We start from the raw sequence: 19,581 nt of genomic DNA on the forward strand, positions 1-19,581 counted from the left end.
GATTTCAATACAGCATAAACCAAAGGGTAAGAAAACAAACCCTGAATGCACCTACCTCTTGCTTCAGCGTTAACCTAGCCATAATTTCACTGTGGTCAATAAGGGATAGCTCATCTACCTCTTCCTCCAGCTGTGATGATTCCAAAGCATCTGGTGACTGCTGCTGCCTGTAACAAAAAAAAAAAAAAAAGGCAAATACCCACCAGTGTCATTGCCCATCCAGGGGAAGAGATGCTGGGTCCACCCAAACTCTCAGCATACAAACCTTCATTAAACGACCGTAAGTACACAGAGAGCCTGGAGGTAAATCTTTTGCAAACAAGTCCAAATGTCTAGCTCCAATTCTGTTGCTTTGTGCATGTCTTGAAAAAGAGAAGGAACCTTTAGGATCTGAACACTTGTCTGCCTGCATTTCTGGTAGACAGGATTTTACTATGCCCTGCATGAGTACATGCTTCCGTGTCTCCTTAATCCACTGAATTTTTAGCGCACACAGATCTAAAGCCCTTCCTCAAATGTATAGAGACTGAGCATACTCTACAGATACATATCTTAGTCAGCTCAAGACCCATCGTGCTGCTACAAGGGGAGATGAGTCTCTCTCTTTGCAGTAAGATAGACCTGAAAGCTCTGACCACTTTTTTTGGTATACATACACAACCCTAGTGTTCCTACCACCAAGGGCTGGTAGTCTTGTGCGTGGACACATGCTGTCTGTGACTGTATTCCTTAAAAAAAAAAAAAAAAAAGTATGCATGTTCTGTATAGCTCACCCCAGGCACAGGCCAAAATCCCGTGCACCAGTCTGTACTTTCATCAGATAGTGATCTTTGCAGAGCACTCCTGCATTGTCTCCTTCACTGCAGGGATTAAAACCCTCAACCAACTGCAGGAAAATGGGGGAGGGAAGTTGACTGTCACACACAAAACAATGCTGTTCCCTATTTTTGCTTTAGAAATGCAATTGAAGAGCAATCTCAAGCAGCAGGGAAGCGCTCACTGCACTCCTCCTGAAGCCCATCTGTTACAGCCTGAACCTCTTCATTTACATAGACAAATGATAGCTAAGAGCATTAGAAGGGATATAAAGCCTCCTGCTTTGGGGCCTCAGCCAGCCTCTAACTAGCAGGGTTAGGAAGAAATTCCCCTCTGGAAGACTATTTCCCAACAGCGATACAGACTCCTGCTTTCCTGTAAGCAGGAGGGAGCAGCCAGTGTCAGTGACAGGACTACCAATTAGATGGATTTAGGATGGCTAACACAAGCTGCATTAACCCCTGCGAGCTCGCCAAGTTAAGTCACGACAACTTGCCAGGATCTCCTTGTTCAGCAGGATCCCGCCGCTCACCAGTTGTGCAAAAAAAGTGGGCTTAAAGTTTAGAGAGCATCGAGAAGGTTGAAGGCAGATGGGGCAGCCCCAAGGATGATTTGGTAGAGGGCAGGGCTGACGGGACGTTGGTGAGATGCTGTACCCTTTGAGGCTGGGAAGCAGGAGGACCAGGGGAATTAGGCTCACCTTTCAGCACCGTCTTTGCCTTCCTTCCCCATGGCACTGCTGTTCGAAGTGGAGTCTTTGGTGTGACTGTCTTTGACAGAGGGAGATTCCTGCAAAGAGAAAGAAGTTTTTCATTATTACATGGGGTCCTACACCACAGCTAGCCTTGCATTTACAGTCTGACTGCCTCTAAATGGCCCTTTATTGTAAATTCCTACAGAGCGGTTAAAGATTGATGCAAGTTAATGCCAAATGCCAGGAAAACACAGAAGTTAATTAGACAGGAAATTTGGGACCATCTCTGGAGACTAGTGTAATTAGTACTGTTTGCTTTTAACATTGTGAAACGATGCTGAAAGTTACAACACAAGTCAGCTGTTGTCTTGGATTTTAACCCTCTCACCACTCTTTTTTCCCTTTACTGTTGAAATACACTTGCCTTCTGCTTTAATCAAAATGGACACAGCCAGCTCTAAGCTCTCCAGTTTCAGTTCCCCTCCTGGTCACAGCCCCCAATAGACCAGCCTGTCTTGGGGGGAGGATGCACACTGCCGTTCCTACCTCCCTGCTCCCCAACAGAAGAGGTTACACAACGATGCAATGTTTCCACTTCACAATTCACATCTGTGGAAATGAAGCTAACGCAAAAGAGTAGAACCATCTGAACCGATGGCATGGAACAGCAGGTAGAGAGCTCGAAGTAAAGACAGAGCATTTTAAATTAGCCATTTATTAAGGAGACAAATAGCCATGAACGGCAAATGGGAATATTAATGTAACAGTGTTGGCATTCAGAATTATTTAACATGCAGAGTGAAACTTGGAAGTTCAGCCTACCAAACAGACAGGACTGAAACCACCTACACGCTATCCATTCGGCCTGGAAAACACACTGCTGAGTTTAGGTTTCTTAGTGTCTGCAGAATTTTTCCAGGCTATATCTGTAAAGCCCTTTGCTTCAAAGTCGAGAACCAGCTCGCAGCTGCCCAAAAGGATGGGCCTGCCTAGATGTGTCTCCTGAAGGGAAGTGATGGGAGCGCTATCTCTTGGCATACTTAACACCAGTATGGATAAAGGTCTCCAAGACATCCTGTAGGAGATTTGCCTTCCAAGATGAGGGCACGCAAAAAGATCGCCACAGACCTCTGCTGCTGTTTCCTATGACCTGACAGGAAGACGGTACCTCCCTGCAATGGAAAACGCCCTGTCTCCTCTAGGAAATATGAGATATGAGGCTTGAGTAAAGGAAGAAACGGCGTGCCATGACAGTGCTAAATCAATCACTTTGTATCCAAACGGTGAAGGAAAAAAAAAATTCAGAGCACAAGGCTTTCTGTATTAAAATGGGGAAGCCAAAGCAATTACAAGAATAGACACAGCCCCAGGACGGTGCTGGTCAGGGTGCAGCTTTCTGGAAGGGAACCTCACGCAAGCAGCTCCAAACAGACAGCGAAGCACAAAGGGAACAGCGCGGCAGGAAAAGCCATCCCTACCTCCTGCCGGGGCTCACCGCGGCCCCCAAAGCACTGCCTGCTCTCCACCCGGACCGCGAGGGCACCCAGGCCTGCAAGCCAGGAGTGGGCAAAGCAGAGGGGCCGCCAGCAAGGGAGCCGGGGCAGCAGGACGGACGCAGGAGCTCCACGGTGTGCGGAAGGGGCCGGTGCCAAGCGCGTCAGCCCCGGCGTGAGCTCAGCATGCACCAGGCAGCCCCTTCCCGGTGCCCGGCCCTCTCCAGGTTACTTACTCCTTCAGAGCGAGGGAGTTCCCCGTTGCTCTGGCCAGAGGAATACAGATTGACGTATTCACCCTCACCAGCTTCCTCACTGGCGTTTTCACTCTAAGGGAGACAGGATGAAAGGAAATATGTGATGGTGCTCCCCGCCAGCACTTCACATTGGTGAGAGAACATGCCCACGGGCTGGGAGGAGAAGTGCTCTGGGCGGCTGTTGTCACCTGGCTGGGAGCCCTTCCTCCAGCTTAGTGGCCAACACTGGCCACTGAGGCTGTACCTTGCCGGGGGTAATTATTTTCTGGTTCTCAAGCACTATCCCGAAGGCTCTGAGCTACAGCAGGACAGCAGCAGGCACTGCTTTGCAAGAGCTGCCATGGGCTTCACGTGAGACTGCGAAGGAGCGATATGCACGTGCAGATTGCAAGGTTACGGAAGCTGAGCATTCAGAGCTTGACACACAAGTGCCTGTCCGACCCGTGCTGTAGTCCTGCCACCAAAGGCATCCCAGCCCTGCAGCCCAGAGGGTGTCAAACGTATCTCCCAAACTATACTACAAGCACAGACTAGAGCCATCACGCCAGGATAAACCAAACCTGAGGACTTCTGGGCTGTAACAAGGACCCGATGAGAGGAAGATGCAACAGCAAGGTCAGGTCCAAAGTGGAAACCTGATCATTTACTCTGCAGTGTCCCTCTTCCAAACTTTGTGAAGAGGCAGCACTAGCATGCACTGTGCTGACAGCTCTAATCCCATCAACTCGAGGCTTTGCAGCAGACAAAAGAGGAACTACCTCGAAAACAAGGCATTTAAAAAAGTAGCTGTAATGGATAAACCTGCTCAGTGATCTGCAAAACTGATCTGGGACCTCAAACTAGCAGTGCCGTATCAGTGTGGGAACAGTGTTAGTCGTAACTTCACCAACATGTCATGCTTTGCACCAACGTGCACTGCCTCCACGCGCACAGCTAGGGCTGCTGGTAACTGGAAAGAGCAGGAGCCTGGAGAGAGCAACAGGTTTATGCACAGGAGAGACAGAGCAGGTCTGCACCCGCTGCTCCTGGGGCTCAGCGGTGACTTAGGAAGGAGCAGTCACCAAATCCTGCCATGGCAGCAACTGCAGGATGCAAACGACTGTTAGGAGCCTCTGTTTAGAAACAACCACCCTCACAAAACACTCCTCTACCTTCCTCAGCTTTGTATTACAATTGCAGGAAGCTACAGCAACTTCTCCTCTCCCCTTCACCAGCATTTGACATTTTATATCTTACACATGTGCTAACATTTTCTTAAACCTGCTGAGGTTGTTCATTTTTTCTAGCCACCATTTTTATACGAAATCATCTCTCTTCAACTCACACACACATTTTGGAAACCGGACTAGATCACATTTAGCATGTATTAATAAAAGAGAGACATTTTCTTTTAAAAAATAAATAAACCCAGCCTTGCGTTAAGGTGCATTATCTCTTTGGATAGTCTCACCGAAGGCGTCTGGAGAGAATCAGTGAAAGAGGTTTCAGAAGGAAGGCAGACAGGAGCATTCCCGTTAAAGCTGCTCTCCTGAGAAGAGGAGTTTGGCACATCCACAGTGCTGGGTGACTGGCTGGCTGCGGCGGGCACCGCTAGGTCAGAGCTCTGAGATGGATGGACGGGTGGAAAAGGTGGGGTGGAGCAGGAGGAGGAGGTAGAAGAGAGGAAAGGAGGTATGGAGACTTGATTGTGAGGCACAAAGTCCTGGGAGTAGGACCTAAACACAGATTTGTACTACAGGATGCAGAGACGTACAACACAAAAAGAAAGAAGATGAGGAAAGGAAAGAGACAGACAAAAGAAAAAGTAATTAGATCGGCAGCAGTGTAGCAGTGAGAGCACAAGGCATTTCTAACACAGGCACCTCTCCGTCGAGAGGCCAACCCGAACAGAGGCAGCGCTATTTTATCATCCCCACGCTAGAGCAGGAATTGCTGCCTGGGACATGTCAGCCAGTTTTTCATGGAGAGGCATGTTCTTGCACAAACAGCAGTTTGGTTGCTCATCTCATGGAGGGAAAGTGGGCACCAGGGTGTTTACCTGCAGGCATCCAGCCTTTGCTAGGCAGGGGGAAAGCCCGGATATCTCAGTACTGTTAATGACAGTGACCCCCAAAATCACTTGATTGGATAAAAGGATGTGAAGACATACAGAAACCACGACTGTGCGCATGCTGGAAATATCTAGATAGAGAAGAGTACTCCGAGTGCTTATTGCTTTTCTGGGATTTTCCACAGGATCCAAATTTAAGATGCTGTTTGCTCCAGCCCTGTAATTTAACGGCTACTGTGTCAAGTCTGTTCCAGAACACACAGCTCCCAGGGAGAAGTGGCTGGATACTGTCTTCAAAGTTACACTGAAGGATGTGTAACTCTCCTTCCTATTTGAGAAACACAAGGAGAAAGAATGATAATTGCCCTCAGAAGCGATGAATTCCTTATCAAACAGATCCCTTAATGCAGTGCCTTGAAGAGTCAGCTGAAGAGATGAAAAGAGATCATCTGCGTAAAGCTTTATTTCACTACCTCTCCCAATCATCAGATTACTGTTCAGATAGTATTAAACAGAATGCAGTGGGAATACCTTGTGCCAAGAAAAAGAGGAGCAACCCTCTGTCTTTTAACATCTGGTGCTAGTAAGATTTGCCATCAGGGTTAAGTCCAAAACAAAGCTGACGCCCATCAAAATAAAAAAAAAAAACACAAAAACAAGACAGTAACGCTAAACCCACTGGAGAGGAGTTTATTTTAAAACCTGTAAAGCTCAGCCACTAGCGAGACGTGTGTCATAGCCAAGTGGACCGAAGGAAGGACCACATCATTAAATAAACCCACGCTGAAATTCAGCTGTGGTGGTTGCTCGTTTGAGTGATCTGCTGCAGAAGGATGGTGCATTACAGAGCTCTCACCAAGCACAGACACAACTTGCTCAAACCAGGCTGAAAAGTGACACCGCTGTGATGTAAAAAGGAGAAAGGGAAACAAAGGCATGAATTGGAGAATTCAAGCTACATTTTCTCAGGAGAGTTGAGCAGGTGATAAAAAGCAAAGTTTAGTCTGTCACCTGAGTCACGGCAGCAGCATCCAGTTCAGCAGTGGTATTTTTTTTCTACACAGGAAAGATGTGAGCTTGAAAATCTAAACTGAGAACACCCTCAGGCCAGAAGCCCGGGCAAAAAAAGCTTTTCCACTACAAAGGAAAGGAAAAGTAAAGGTCAATGGCTAGACTTTACCTTCCACCACCTTAATCCTTGAGTGGTTGCCCTCCGCCATGCGTGGAGTCTGGCAGTGCTCTGGGTGTATTCTCGGGGCCCAAAACATATTGCTGGCCATAATACAGACGAGCAGAGGGAGATGCTTTGGAAAGAGAGCTTAAAAAACTACTGAAAAATGATTAAAATGCAAATCTCTACCACATGCCTGTGGCTAAAAGGAGACTGGCTCTAGGACTGGGTCCTCTCTCTTCCTGCCCGTTTCTTTCCGGATGAGCAGCCCTGGCTCCAGGGACACTGCCTGCCTTTGGTGCTGCCTCAGTAACAATGACAAGTCTAATCTCTGTATTTACTTTCTGCCTGGATAAATGCTCTACATTTATTAATTTTCACTTGCATGGCACAAAACACTAAATCCCTCGTAACATGCCAGGCTCATGACATCATCTTGGCTCAGCACATTTGTTATGCCTGCCCTGTCTCCCTGGTATTTCATGATCTCACTGGTGCTAATATGGCAACTATAGTCCCAAGTCCCAGGCCAGACCCCAAAAAAAGAACAGGAGCAAAGCAAATGGAGAACCACTGCTGCAGCTGCTCTCGAGAAAGCACTCAGCGAAATGCTGTCCTGATGACAAGTTCCTCTGCTCCAGTAAAGGAAATAATTTGCTCAAACAGGACCTATGTGCCAGCTCCCCTAGAGCTGAGCTTCCTGTGCCCACATGAGACAGGCGGCATATGCTGTCCTTCGCTTTGTAGTTGATAGACACCTTCCACTGAGGAGTCTCAAGGGTTTTTGTCCCTGACCTGCTGAACCCAAAGAAAAAGCCAGGCTTTTGCAAAGCAGCGGTGGAGCTCATGCCGGGCACGAGTGAAAGGAAATCACTGTCCTCAATCAAGTCACTCTGGGACAGGCAGCACCCCGCGAAGCTCTCACGCTGCGTGATGGTGCTGGCAGGGTTAGTTCAGGCCAAATGCTGGCCGAGAGGCTTGGCAGCTGAGACACTGCCTGGTACAGCGCCTGCAGGCTGAGCTAGAGCTCGGGGAGATGAATTACTTCTTCTAGGACAGGAAAATTTGCACAGTTTCTGCCTTGCATAGTTTCAGAGACATTAATCCCAATTCAAAAGCAATTTAGACCTAGACATAACATAACATTGCATAAATTTTAAAAGTTTGAATGCGGATACGTTACTACTGACAATCACTATACATTCACCTCTCCTCGGCCTCATCAATATACTTTTCAAAACAACATCTTGGCACGAGACGTGTTGAAAATGCCGGCTTAAGGCCCAGGTACCCAGGAAAATGCATTCATCTTCATTATGTGATCCGCGAACAATCATTTAACGATGTAGACATGCTCTCAGCAGGCTATTAACAAAGGGAACTGTGCAGAGAAGCCTTTGGTGTGCTGGCATTAATTAGCCAGGCTGCTCTCAACTTCCAATCTTCCTGTAACGTTGCATCTTGTAGAAAGCGAGCCAGGGAGCCCCCTCCTTCCTCCGGAGCCTGCAAACAGCTCTGGAATTCCAGCTATGCAGCCGTGCTGGGACAAGAGCCAAGAATGAAGCATACTTTTAAAGGGGAAAAAAACACCCTGTGGTGGAGATGATGTCCGTCCATATGGCACCCATTCCTGCTGCTCCCCAGTCCAACCCAGCCCAGCCAGCAGCTGCAACAGGAATTGTGGCAACAGCTTCCATGGAGTTTGGGTGTTGCACATCTCTTGGAAGCCCTGTCATGCTTTAAAAGACATACTTCTTTTGGGAGGGGATGGTCCGTTCAACAGAACTGTCACCAGCAAACTAGTTCTCTACTACTCCTCCCCCTATGAAATGACAGGCAACAGTTTATCTTGGAAATGAATCAGTGCTTGTTTTAATCTGCTTCTCAGAGGTTTCTTGCAGGGTCAGTAAGGCCTCCGTTATGGCTGTATTGTCACAACCTCCTTATTCCATGGCTTTGCTTTAAATTAAGTACTTCAAAATAACCTCTGGGAATGCTAGAAAGCAGGATGCAACTAGATCCTTTGATAAAAGATATTCTCCTCTATCCAGACTCTGGTTACGCTGCCAAGGTCCCACCACAGGACCAGAAGATGGTCTCCCAGCACGAGTGATCCTGACCTACAACAGCAAATGGCAACACAAGGAGAAGAGAGAGATCCCTCTCCTCTCACCAATAAAGTGGATTTTAAAAAAAGCTATCTGTCATTTGGAAGTACTTCCACAAAGCATGCTTTGAGCTCGGAGCAATCTCGTCTCCTGGGAACAGCAGGAAGCTAACATGCCGGGACCTGAATGTTTACCACACACCATGACACACAGAGGTCCTCCAGAGATGGCATCTTTCAACGTTTTCAATTTGCTGCCTTTGATTTTTGCAATGGTCAATATTTTAGAACAGTTTTCCATCATTAGCAGCAGTGTTACAGGATGTCCCAAAGGTCAATGACATTATGACCATTTATTTGGATTAGATGGCAGAGATAAGCACACTAATAGAAAACTTATTTCAAGAGTGATGTTTCTCTACATTCACGAGGCATGGCTGACCACCAGTAACAGGGTGACAGGGTGTTTAAATGCAGGGAGTCACTGGTTGCAAGTTACAGCAGTCTCCATTCTAAATCTAAAGTTGAATTCAGTTATATGGCTGTCAGAGTATCTGCAGCATAAGAAGACAGTCTTTACCTTTTAAGCACAGCCTTCTCAGTTACCCTACAGACTTCATCTGCCAAATTAATCTGTGATCCTGCCAGACGCTCCCAGATCAGATAGAGCATCAGACTTCCAAAACATGAAGCTATCGGAAGAAAGGATCCATCTTTTAGATCTCCTCTGCTAATGCTATTAAAGAGGGGGATGTGGGCAACGTGCCAGAACTGCATGCCCAAATTCTAACAGTAGAGAACTATGTTCACAAAATACCGGGTGTTGCACAAGGCCGCTACACCCTAAGAATATAATTGCATAGACAACTATTGGAAAAGACTTCCTATCTCATGACACAATGCTGGGCTTCCAGGTACTTTTGCTAACGAGGAAGGAAATGCTCCTACAATGAATGGCTGGAAACACAAGCTGCCAACAGAATGGCTTCAAGCACTGCCGCAGGAAAGGCAGCAACTCCTCATGCTTGAATGTTTCTCAGCAAAGCCTCTGACCCGGCTGCACATCTGACCTCCCTGTTTTTAAGCAATGGTTAGCATAGCAGATGGATAGATGGGGTTTGCTTTTCCCTTGGGAAATGGCCTCCTGGCTTCTGCACGAGAAAACAGAAATCCAAACTTCTCCTTAAGTGGGAGGGTTTCTTGTACACCTTTGCAACAAAAAAAATAAGGGGGGGAGAGAAAACATTTGTAAGAAAGATTTGTTAACCATGCTATCATGCATCTCTCTCAAAAATATCAGGAGAATTCAATCTGATCACACCAACACCATCAACTCTTGTTTAGCTTGTAGATAATATCACCACACCTAGCAAGCAGATCTTTAAAAGGCAGAGCCTGGAGACAAAGACAAGACTCAAAAAAAAAAAAAAAAAAAAAAAAGTCAGTCACAAAAAACGTGGCCTGTGACCTATGAAGTCAACAGGAGACTGCTTAGAGAGACCTACACAGAGACAGATAGTGCTCCAACTGAAAGAAAAATATATAAGCCACCAGAGGAAGTAGTTTTCAGAAGCAGGATTCAGCATGCAATAGCATTATTAATACCACCATCCAGGCCTGCTGTGGGCAGTGGAAACGAACACAAATGCAGAATGAACACTAAATAGCAAAGGCAAAACAATACCTAGAACTCAGCAGCTGGTTAAATGGATGCAAATCTTTTTCCCCCCCCCCTTTCCCTCTGCTCCAAACTAAGGAGCCAAACCCTGCTTAGGACAGAAATGAACTCACACAGTTCGATCTCCCGGTTTGATCGTGGTTCCCACCATCGGACCACCATATGAATCAAAACAGCTCGGTCTCTGCTGAGGGCCAGAGCTGCGGCGTGTGTTGCAGACTGGAAGTGAGCTACACAAACACGAGTGAGGCAGGGAAAACATGTGAAGCACATGTCTGCATGATGCGCGTCTTTAAACACTTATCTGACCCTCCTTTTCCTGAACATACATTAGCACACACACAAGAACGAAAAACAGTTGCTGTGAATTTTCTGTGTGCTTGCTTAATTTGCTCAAGAACAGTGGGAACAAGTGAGAACAGAAGCACTGAACTGGATCTTTCATAAAGAAATCTCTTGTGCCTTCTGCTGGTATCCAACAGCCAATTTGGTTTCTGGAAAATTACTGGAAATGTTTCTTAATTAAAAAGAAAACATCAGAAAAAACGGCATTTTGAGAAACGCGAGTTATTTCTCCACAGTGGAGGATGCAGCCAAATCTCCACTAATGGCATGTAAATGCCTTGGAGAAACAACTGCGTTTCTTGTTTCAGTGAGGAAAACGTTCCTAGCTGTAACTGAACGCAAGACTTTCTGCAGTCTTTGGTGGAAAATATGTGGATGGACAGCAGTAAAGCTTGTCACCAGACTGATTTCCTCTATTAGTGCAGAGTTCCCCAGCTGCCAGGAATTAATGAGATTTGATTCCTGCCGTTCGGATACCTGCCCACCCATCTCCAGTCAAACAGCACAAGGAGCTAATAAACCAAAGGACAGCGTCTCTGACTTCACGAGAAGAAGGGAGGGAGGCAATCAGCCAGAGAAAAAACTACTGCCAACAATTACCAAGGAGGATGCTTTCTTATTGTATACCTCCTTTCCTACTGTCTAGCAACAGAAAGTACTTTCAAAGGAGATGGCAATCCCTAACATGACTCTTGACAGGACAATCCAGCTGTCCCACCGGTGTGGGACTGAACAGCTTAGCTGTGCATGGGATGGGGAATACAATGCTGCAGATCCTCACGGTATCAGCCCACACTGCAAACACGACCCTTGCTGGCACAGAGGCCAGACGCGAATCAGACTCGGTAAAAAACAAGCTCAGCTTGCCAAACCTATGAGGTTTGATCCAGTTGCTCAAGATCTGCCTCTATCCAGTAAAAGCTATTACCTCTGACACAATTTCCTGCAAAGAAGGGAAAAGCGCGATTAGTGGGTTGACAGAGCAGTGGTGGCTTCTGGGCTGCAGCAGCGTCTGCAGTGCTGATCAGAAAGAAAAAAGTCAGGGTTCTAGAAAATAAATTCATGCTTTAAAAATTAAGAGGGTAAAGATGCTCTGAACAACTTCAGCTCTTTTTTGCTTCAAAACACCAACGGGAAACAGCCTTTTTAAGCCCCTTACTACTGATTTAAGGCGCCAGTCCTTCACCTGGAGCACCGAGCTAATGGGCTACCATGCAAAACACGGTGTAGGCTCGGCTTTCCTGCTGCCTGCATGCGAACAGATGGGTACAGGGCCAGGTCTCCCCTCCGGGACTGACTCCTGCTGCCCACCCCAGGCCACTCTCCAGGGAAGGAAAAAAGCACAGGGCGCTTTCTGAAGATTGGCTACGCTTGGCAAACCTGCAATGCATTGCTCACAGTGGGTCAATGGACAGCCATTTCGTTTATCAGCTCTCATTTCCTGGTATTGATCTAAGGAGGTTTTTGCTTCCTGTATGGAATGGCTAACGATTAATGTAGGAGACATATCATTTTAAGAGATTTGATAATCACCATTGATATTTGGGTACACAGGAGGCCGACTCCTCAGTTGGCTGGTATACGAAGGGTATGCTCTCCCTAGCATTAACTCCCTTGCTGGGGCTGGCGGAAAGCTACTGCTTATTTTTTAAGAGGTTTATTGTTCACCACAGTGCTCACTTGAGTGGCCTTTCTTTGGTGAGAGAGTTAAAAATGAAGACATGAGAATAAGAGAAGCAGAGCGATGTGCTTAAAGCGTTCCTGGTGCGGCTCGTGGCATCCCTTGCGTGAAAGCACGTGGTCTTTCCAGCCAATGCTCGGGAGCAAATTGCAGGAGGGGCTCTGGTCCTTCTCAGTGCTGAAATGCAGGGTGTCACCCTGGGAATGATCCAAACCTTGACAGCTGTTTCACATCTTTGTCTTATTACGGATAGGGAAAATGGGATAAACCATGGTTATGGTATTACATGGGTCAGCTATGATGCATGTAAGGACATCGGTATTTTGCAGCTCGGAAACAAAGAGGCAGTGTCATAGTGAAAAATCTCATTTTTGCCTGTGAAAAAATAGACCAGCTAGAGTCATGAGCAACCACAAGATTATCATAATTTAAAGGCATTAATGGAAAAATCACCATTTTTAATTCAGCTTATTTCCTTTGTGCATTTGACAGTGCACTGCCTAATTGTTCTCACTGTTTCTCATGCTCAGTCACCCCTCACCAAATCCTTGCAAAACCAAGTAAGGATTTTTTAATGAAGTTTTAACGTTTGATAAAATAATGTATTCACAATAATGTAGTCCAAAGCAAGATGAGAACAGGTCAGAGCAATTAAGTAGGTAGTAACCATTTAATCCAACCAGGACACTTTTTTAAATTGAAGTACCCACATATTTTTAGAACATTATACTATCATATTTATAGCCTCTCGATTAAAACAAAAATAGTGAAGTGCTTCTACCTTGTCTTAGAGTTCTGTATTTTGCTTGCGAGGATTACTACCAAACATGACAGCTGTACTATTCAGAACTTTTGCATTACTTCACATTTTAAAACTGTTTACCACAGATTTATGCAAGCACTAACCTTTCCACACCTCAGCCTTTTCATCTGTGCAGTGAAACTGTGCTACTGCTCTCTCACACAAGTGGAAGACAAAAGCTTTAATTCATTGCTTGTGAAGTAGCACTTGTAAAGTACTTGAATACTTTCTTCTTCTTTGGACCCACGATTATCACTAATTCTTAAAGAATGAGTAAGTGTTGAAATGGGGAGATAGCAGTGGCACAATGGGAGGACACCATTTTCAAATATTTAATATTAAATTAATTGAACACTTCCGAATTTTTTCAAGTCTTGTCTGATAATTTCTTCTCCAGCAGTAGTCTAATTTACTAAACATCAAGGTCACTGTTAAAAACTAGCCTATTCTCAGTTGTCATCACACGGCAATCAGAGCATAACCACATAGTTTTACATGCAAACGAGCCCCATACTGATGAGCTGCTGGAATCCCATGGTTAGATTTAATTTCATTACATTAACACTTTGTTATTACTAGCATTTAATTTAAGCAGCTGATCACAGATTTAAGCAGTGCTCTAAGATTATTCTTATTTTGATTTAAATCTTTCTCAGCTCCTCCTGTGGTTCTGTCTTCAGACTGCTCACAAGTGCTGTAGGAGAGAAAACCCTGCTCATTCGTCACCAAATCATACAAGCTTACTGAGCTTGTTTGGGACCATGGAGACATGAAGGGACTGGTAGAGGCCATCTTCTAGAAAAAAACTTAAGGACCTGCAGCCACTGTTCCATACATTTGACTAAATCTATGTATTCTGGGGACGGCATCTTGTTATTTCTCCAAAGGCCAGACTCACACAGCAGCCATTAATTGACTCATCTACATCGCTAACGTTATACAGCGGAATAAAAGGACTTTGCAGCTCCAACGTGCATCCTGGGGAACATGTAGGTCAAAGGAGTGTGCCTGGGCACACAGGCCAGCTCTCCCTCATCAGTCCCTCACCAGAAACATCAATACTGGCACGTATATAAATAATGAAAGCCACACCTCCCCTGCAGTCCGTTTACTAGGATTTACACGCAGTTTTTCTCACCTGGCTGATAACTACATGAGTTCAAAAGCCCCCAAAAGAACCTTCACCTTTACCTGCAACTGAGAGCATAAGCACAGAATTTGCACACAAGCTTTTCACCAACACAAATACGCACACATGTTAAAGCGTGGAGAGCAACTCACCGAATGCACAGGAAAGGAGCTGTGCCGGTTGAGAAAGGAGTTAGAGACTGACATAGTGAGGCCCTGAGTGGCACCGGTGTCCTCGGGGGTGAAGGGCACTTTAGTTTGCTGGACACAGTAGGAGACAGAAGAGAAAGAAGAGGCAGCATAGGAGGCCTGCTGAAGAGGGGGAAGAAAGCAAGAGACAGAAGACACAAAGAAAGAGAGCACAGAAAAGGCTATGAATAAAGGATAAGAAATGCTAACTGTAAAACAATGCATATAATGGCTTGCTAAACAAACAGCTATTCATACAGTTCATCAGGGCCAGACACACCAATATGCCTTTCTTGAGCTCAAGAGGCATGACAAAAATCACAGTTCAAATCTTCTTTGTTTCACAAATCCCTTAAAAATAAACTCCTGCCTCCCCCTTCCAGTTCACCCATGGACAGCTGCTGCAGGGAGAGGCAAGCTGTTCCTCGCTGCCCTTTTTCCCCATGGCCTGGGGGTGCAGATGCCCAAAGGAGGAACTGGCTCTTCCTTCTAGCCGCTAAGCAGCCGACTCTTGCAGATTACCGTTTTTTCTGGCAACCTGCAGACTGGGAAGTTGGTCTTTCCCGTGTGATCTATGGGCCCTCACTGGTACCGCTAAGATACTCAGTAACAGTGATGTCCAGCCATTTTTCAGTCCAGTCCAAAATGATAGATCATTTGCACAAGAGGGAGATATTACCCTGTAAGTAACAAGTACTATTAAGGAATTTCTCCTAAATTCCACTATAGTAAGGAGTGTGAGGGAAGCTCAGGTATATTTAGGTTTTCTCAGCTCTGACTTGTTGAATATAATGTACAACTGTTTCCTAAATAAGATTCGAAGCTCACAAGAAAGGACTTCCTAATAATTATTTTATAGAGGAGTCCATCCAGCAAAATGTGCCTACTGCTAGAGCAGCTGATGCCCACGTGGTTTGCTGTTTCAGAAACTCTCATGGCAGCAGGAGCAGAGGAACAAGAGTCTGGTGGCGTTTACAGTGATTGTTGAATAAGCCATCGTCTGCTTGCATCACTTTCCCAACAGAGAGATAAAGGTAAGGGTGGGAGGCTGCACTTGAAGAAACCTTTGCTGCAGGGGAACTGCAAGCAACACCTTGATGGTATCAGCTTGCTAGACTACAAGAATGCCCAGCAGGCAAATCAGTGACAACTTGGCTACCCAGGTAATGATTAAAGGGCAGCAAAGAAATGCTTTGCTTCAGCTGACAAATTCAGAAAAGGAGCAGAATTTCCCTTCTGCACAATGGCTACAGTAAATCTGTGCCTTACACACCCTCTCTCATGACCATGTAGGCTAAGTCACCACTGGAAACTATCACTAGAGTGCAGCCACCTCTAAGAGGAGGAGGAGGTAGGGCAAGGCATTACAAGGTACAAATGACTGTGAGCATCACACCGACAAGGGGACCACAGACTCTGGAGAACTGCCTGATCCTTCAGAGAGGAGTCATGTAGACTCTTCAGTGTCCCCGCAAAACAGATGGGACATGAGCATTTAAGATCTCATCCCCACAAAGCAATAATGCATAATACTCAGTTTAGCGTAGCCAGAAATGTTACTTTATCTTTTTAGGACTCCTACCTGCATACAGGAATGTAGTTACGCAAATCCCAAAATTAGAGTTCTTGGTTGCTTTTCCCATTTGATTTAAAAGGTAACCCCCTGGGACAGGCAAACTTTAGCAGAGATAACATGAAGAAATATTGCAACAGTTGCCCTCATGATGGTAAGACCATGGCTCTGTTCCCACCTTTCCTCCTGTTTCGTTAAAGCCATGGCCAATTTAGCTACATCAGCAGAAAACATGATTAGGTTTTTTGTTGTTTTTTTTTTAAAGAGCAAATCTGATAATTAATATAAACAAAACCCCTAAGGTTGGAGTTAAAAAAAAAGAGAAAAGAAAGGAAGACCCTTAAAAAGAAATAGGACAAAATCCCAGCTCCACTGAGGCTGGAAACAAAACTGCCACTGCTATCACTGAGGCCAGAATTTCATCTCCTGTGTGGAAAATGGCACTCGCTGTACTGTTAAACCCACCATACATGCACATGTGCATGTGCCTTTTTGTGCTGGGAGTCTGGGAGGGCCAACAGAACACTGAAAAACAGGTAACACCCTGAATCACACAAGGGGACTAATGTAGAGGAAACATGTACAAGTTAAGTAACAGCTATACCAAAGTTCTGTGGCTCTGGCAAAGATTGAGCCATGAAAGCAGTTATTATGTTTAAACGGTTATTATTAGTGGCATCCTTGACAACAGTTTCAAAACAGCATTGGGAACAACAGTGCAGCAATCTCTTGAAAATCGTGTTGCCCAGTGTGTCAAAATCTTCAAAGCAGTTGTCATTGCACAAGCCTGTAGTCTGGCACAGATTCAGCCATGCCATGTGGAAGACTAATGCTTAATTTTTAGGGCATCTTAGGACTTTAAGAGCTTGTGGGGAACAGTCTGGACATGGGGTTAGAAAGGAGCTCAAAATAGATGATGCAAAATGCCTAAAACCATGTTAACAAGCTGACAAGGAGCATGACGCGATAACACCAACGAGACATCCTCCCACCACCGCAACCTGTCAGAAACAGCAGTAACAAGAACAGAGGAGGCTGTTCCTGGGAGGCTGGTGTGCCCTGCCGGGGAGGGCACCGCAGATGTCACTCACCAGCTGCCGCTGTTTCGGTGGGAGAGCAGGAGGAGGTGCCAGATCTTGAGAGGGGTCTAAGCTGATAAAGGAGTCATTGAACCCATAGACTTCCATGAGGTGCTTGTTCTTCTGCTGGTAAATGTGCTCGTTCTGGGGGGTCTGGTAGAACATGGACGGCTGCGGCTCTGAGTAGTCTTCCACAAACTGCATGTATGCCATCACTGCAATGCAAAGAAAGGTCACACTCACTGCTCCTGGTCCGCACGCTGCAGCTGCAACAAGCAGGCAGGGTGGTCATTCTTAAAATAAGGTAAGAGTAAGGCAATGCCACTGTCAGTCGGGCTTCGCTGCAGGCTGGGAGCAGCAAGGCATCCACGCTGTGCTCACAGGTAGCTCACAGAGTCAGCTGCCATCCACCTTGCAGGGAAGGATCTGAGTATCCCATCCTGCAAGCCGGAGCACAACAAACATAATCACAGGCCACAAACACATCTGACAACAGTTTAAGGAACCAGCGAGGTCTCCAAACAGCTACTTGAGAAGTCTGATTCACTGATGCTTAGCCCAAATCCCTTCCTCATGTAACCCATGGAAATTTTGAGAATATTCCCCAACAGCTAGAGTCCAAAGGCACCAAAAAACCCAGAATAACTTCAGTCTGCTTTCTAGGAGGCACGAATCATCTTGCACAAAGATGCAACCTTGACAATAAATCTATAGTAATTCTTGTGCCTACGGTGAGTCTTGGATCTGTAGTCAGCAAGATTTCTAGAATGAGGAGGCTTACAGCCTTTCTGCATTCCAGCAAGCTGATAAAACTGTTATCGGAGAACACCTACCTGAGAGTCTGCATGCACCTCTCCCTCAGCTATTTATATGCCACTGCCAATGCTGGTACAAGATACTTACCTTACAAAAGTGCCACGGACCATGCCGTCCTACTCCTTAGCTCAAATCCAACACTCTGTTCTCATTCCTTTTTAAAGCATCTCACCATCTCCAATTCTTGAATCCAGCTGATTCAAAAGCTATTCTGAGATGTGGTTCAATGGAAATATTAAATGGGATCAAATCTCATTTACAGACTTTCCATCTCTACAATATCCTTCCAAAATCTATGAAAAACCTCACTCAAGTCTGCCTATGTGGCTCTGAGAGAGAATTAGTTACTGCTGCAATATTTTAGTGTTGGAGGGGGAGAATGACACTCAGTGTCATAGAAAGACTACTACAACCCCCTCAAATTATTAATGATCAGAAGTGTACTTAATAAATGCAAAATAAAGAAAGAACTCTCTTCTATATACCTGAGAACAGGTGCAACAGATGTATTTAAGTGTCATAAAAAGGACTAACTAAGTCCTTTTTGTATATACGCTGTCATACACAAGATACTTTATGATCATTCCTCCCTTCCTCCTGATAAACAAGCAGTTGTCAGTTTTTGTAAATCTGGTCATTAGGTGGCAATTATTCAGCTTCTGCTGGCATTTCAGTTGTACAGCTGAAATGAATGGATGACTTCAGTGAAAGCTATAAATACAACGACCACAATGCAGTATTTGCACATCGTGAGGCTGGTTCCCACACTAGCGGCAAGGCAAAGCCCTCTGTTCACCTGCCAGTGCAGATCTGCGGGCCAGCCTCTTTCAAACAGGATGCAGCCGTGCAAACGTGTCGGCAGGAAGGAGTCGCTTTGCACCTGTCTTTTGCACCTTTTTTCAGATTTCCTCTAATATTTTAAACTCCGTTTAGAAATGGAGCTAACACAGCTGCCCCTTCCCACAGAATGATATCCCTCCTCCAAAAAACAGAATAAAGAGGGGAAAAAAAAAAAAAAAGTGGTAGCAATTGGGAGCACAGGAAACCGCAGCTGATGGATGTCAATCCCGACCGGTAACACCTGCCGTCCCCATCCTGTGACCCCACGCGGTGCCATCAGCGGACAACCTGTTCGTGTCCCGCCATACTGCCAGCTCCTGCACAGCTCTGCCAAGGCTGCTGAAATTCTGACCTCCAATACCCTTTGCTAGCCGAGCCTTGCTCCTCTTCCTCTCCCAGCCACCCTCCTGCCTTCCCAGCACCGCTTCACAGATGTGAGTCACCACTCTTGCTGGTTCATTCCTCTCCTTTTTGAAGGGAGCGTGACAGAGGTTTCAAACTGCACGCACATGCGTGTTGGTGTGTGTTTGTGCCCGCTCATCTGCTGGTGTCGGCACTCACGTTAAAGCCAAGATCAAATTTGCTCACGCACGTGAATTTCGGCCTAAGTCCTAACAGTGAAAAGAAGCATGTTCTGGCAATATTCTCCTATTTGAAATCATAGTGAAGGAGTCTTGGTGTAGAAAATACAGAATTGCTAAAATACTGTTTTCAAATATCAGCGATTCGGTTAACTAAGGTACTCCTGTTATTACCCGTGCCCTGAAAAATGCCTTGGTATCATGCAATCACTTTAGAGGATAAGGTCTAAAGGACGCTTATTAAAGACATTTCTTTGAGAGTAAAAGTGAACTAAGGATCA

The 19,581-nt window shown here is 45.7% G+C and overlaps 1 protein-coding gene across 1 annotated transcript in view; it reads right to left on the reverse strand.

The window, feature by feature from the left end:
* Nucleotides 1-19,581, reverse strand: part of RAPGEF1 (Rap guanine nucleotide exchange factor 1) — a gene marked incomplete at its 3' end in the record, with an annotated part of 86,678 nt that overhangs the window by 10,681 nt on the left and 56,416 nt on the right. Inside the window, exons 10-15 of the mRNA XM_082009039.1 lie at nt 17,076-17,278; nt 14,376-14,534; nt 4,711-4,992; nt 3,240-3,332; nt 1,517-1,605; nt 56-167 (exon numbers count right to left, since the gene is read on the reverse strand). Of these exons, the coding sequence (XP_081865165.1) occupies nt 56-167; nt 1,517-1,605; nt 3,240-3,332; nt 4,711-4,992; nt 14,376-14,534; nt 17,076-17,278 (938 nt within the window). The remainder of the gene's footprint in view (nt 1-55; nt 168-1,516; nt 1,606-3,239; nt 3,333-4,710; nt 4,993-14,375; nt 14,535-17,075; nt 17,279-19,581) is intronic.

This window comes from Phaethon aethereus (assembly GCF_964289735.1).
Source record: "Phaethon aethereus genome assembly, chromosome: 20".
NCBI lineage: Eukaryota > Metazoa > Chordata > Aves > Phaethontiformes > Phaethontidae > Phaethon > Phaethon aethereus.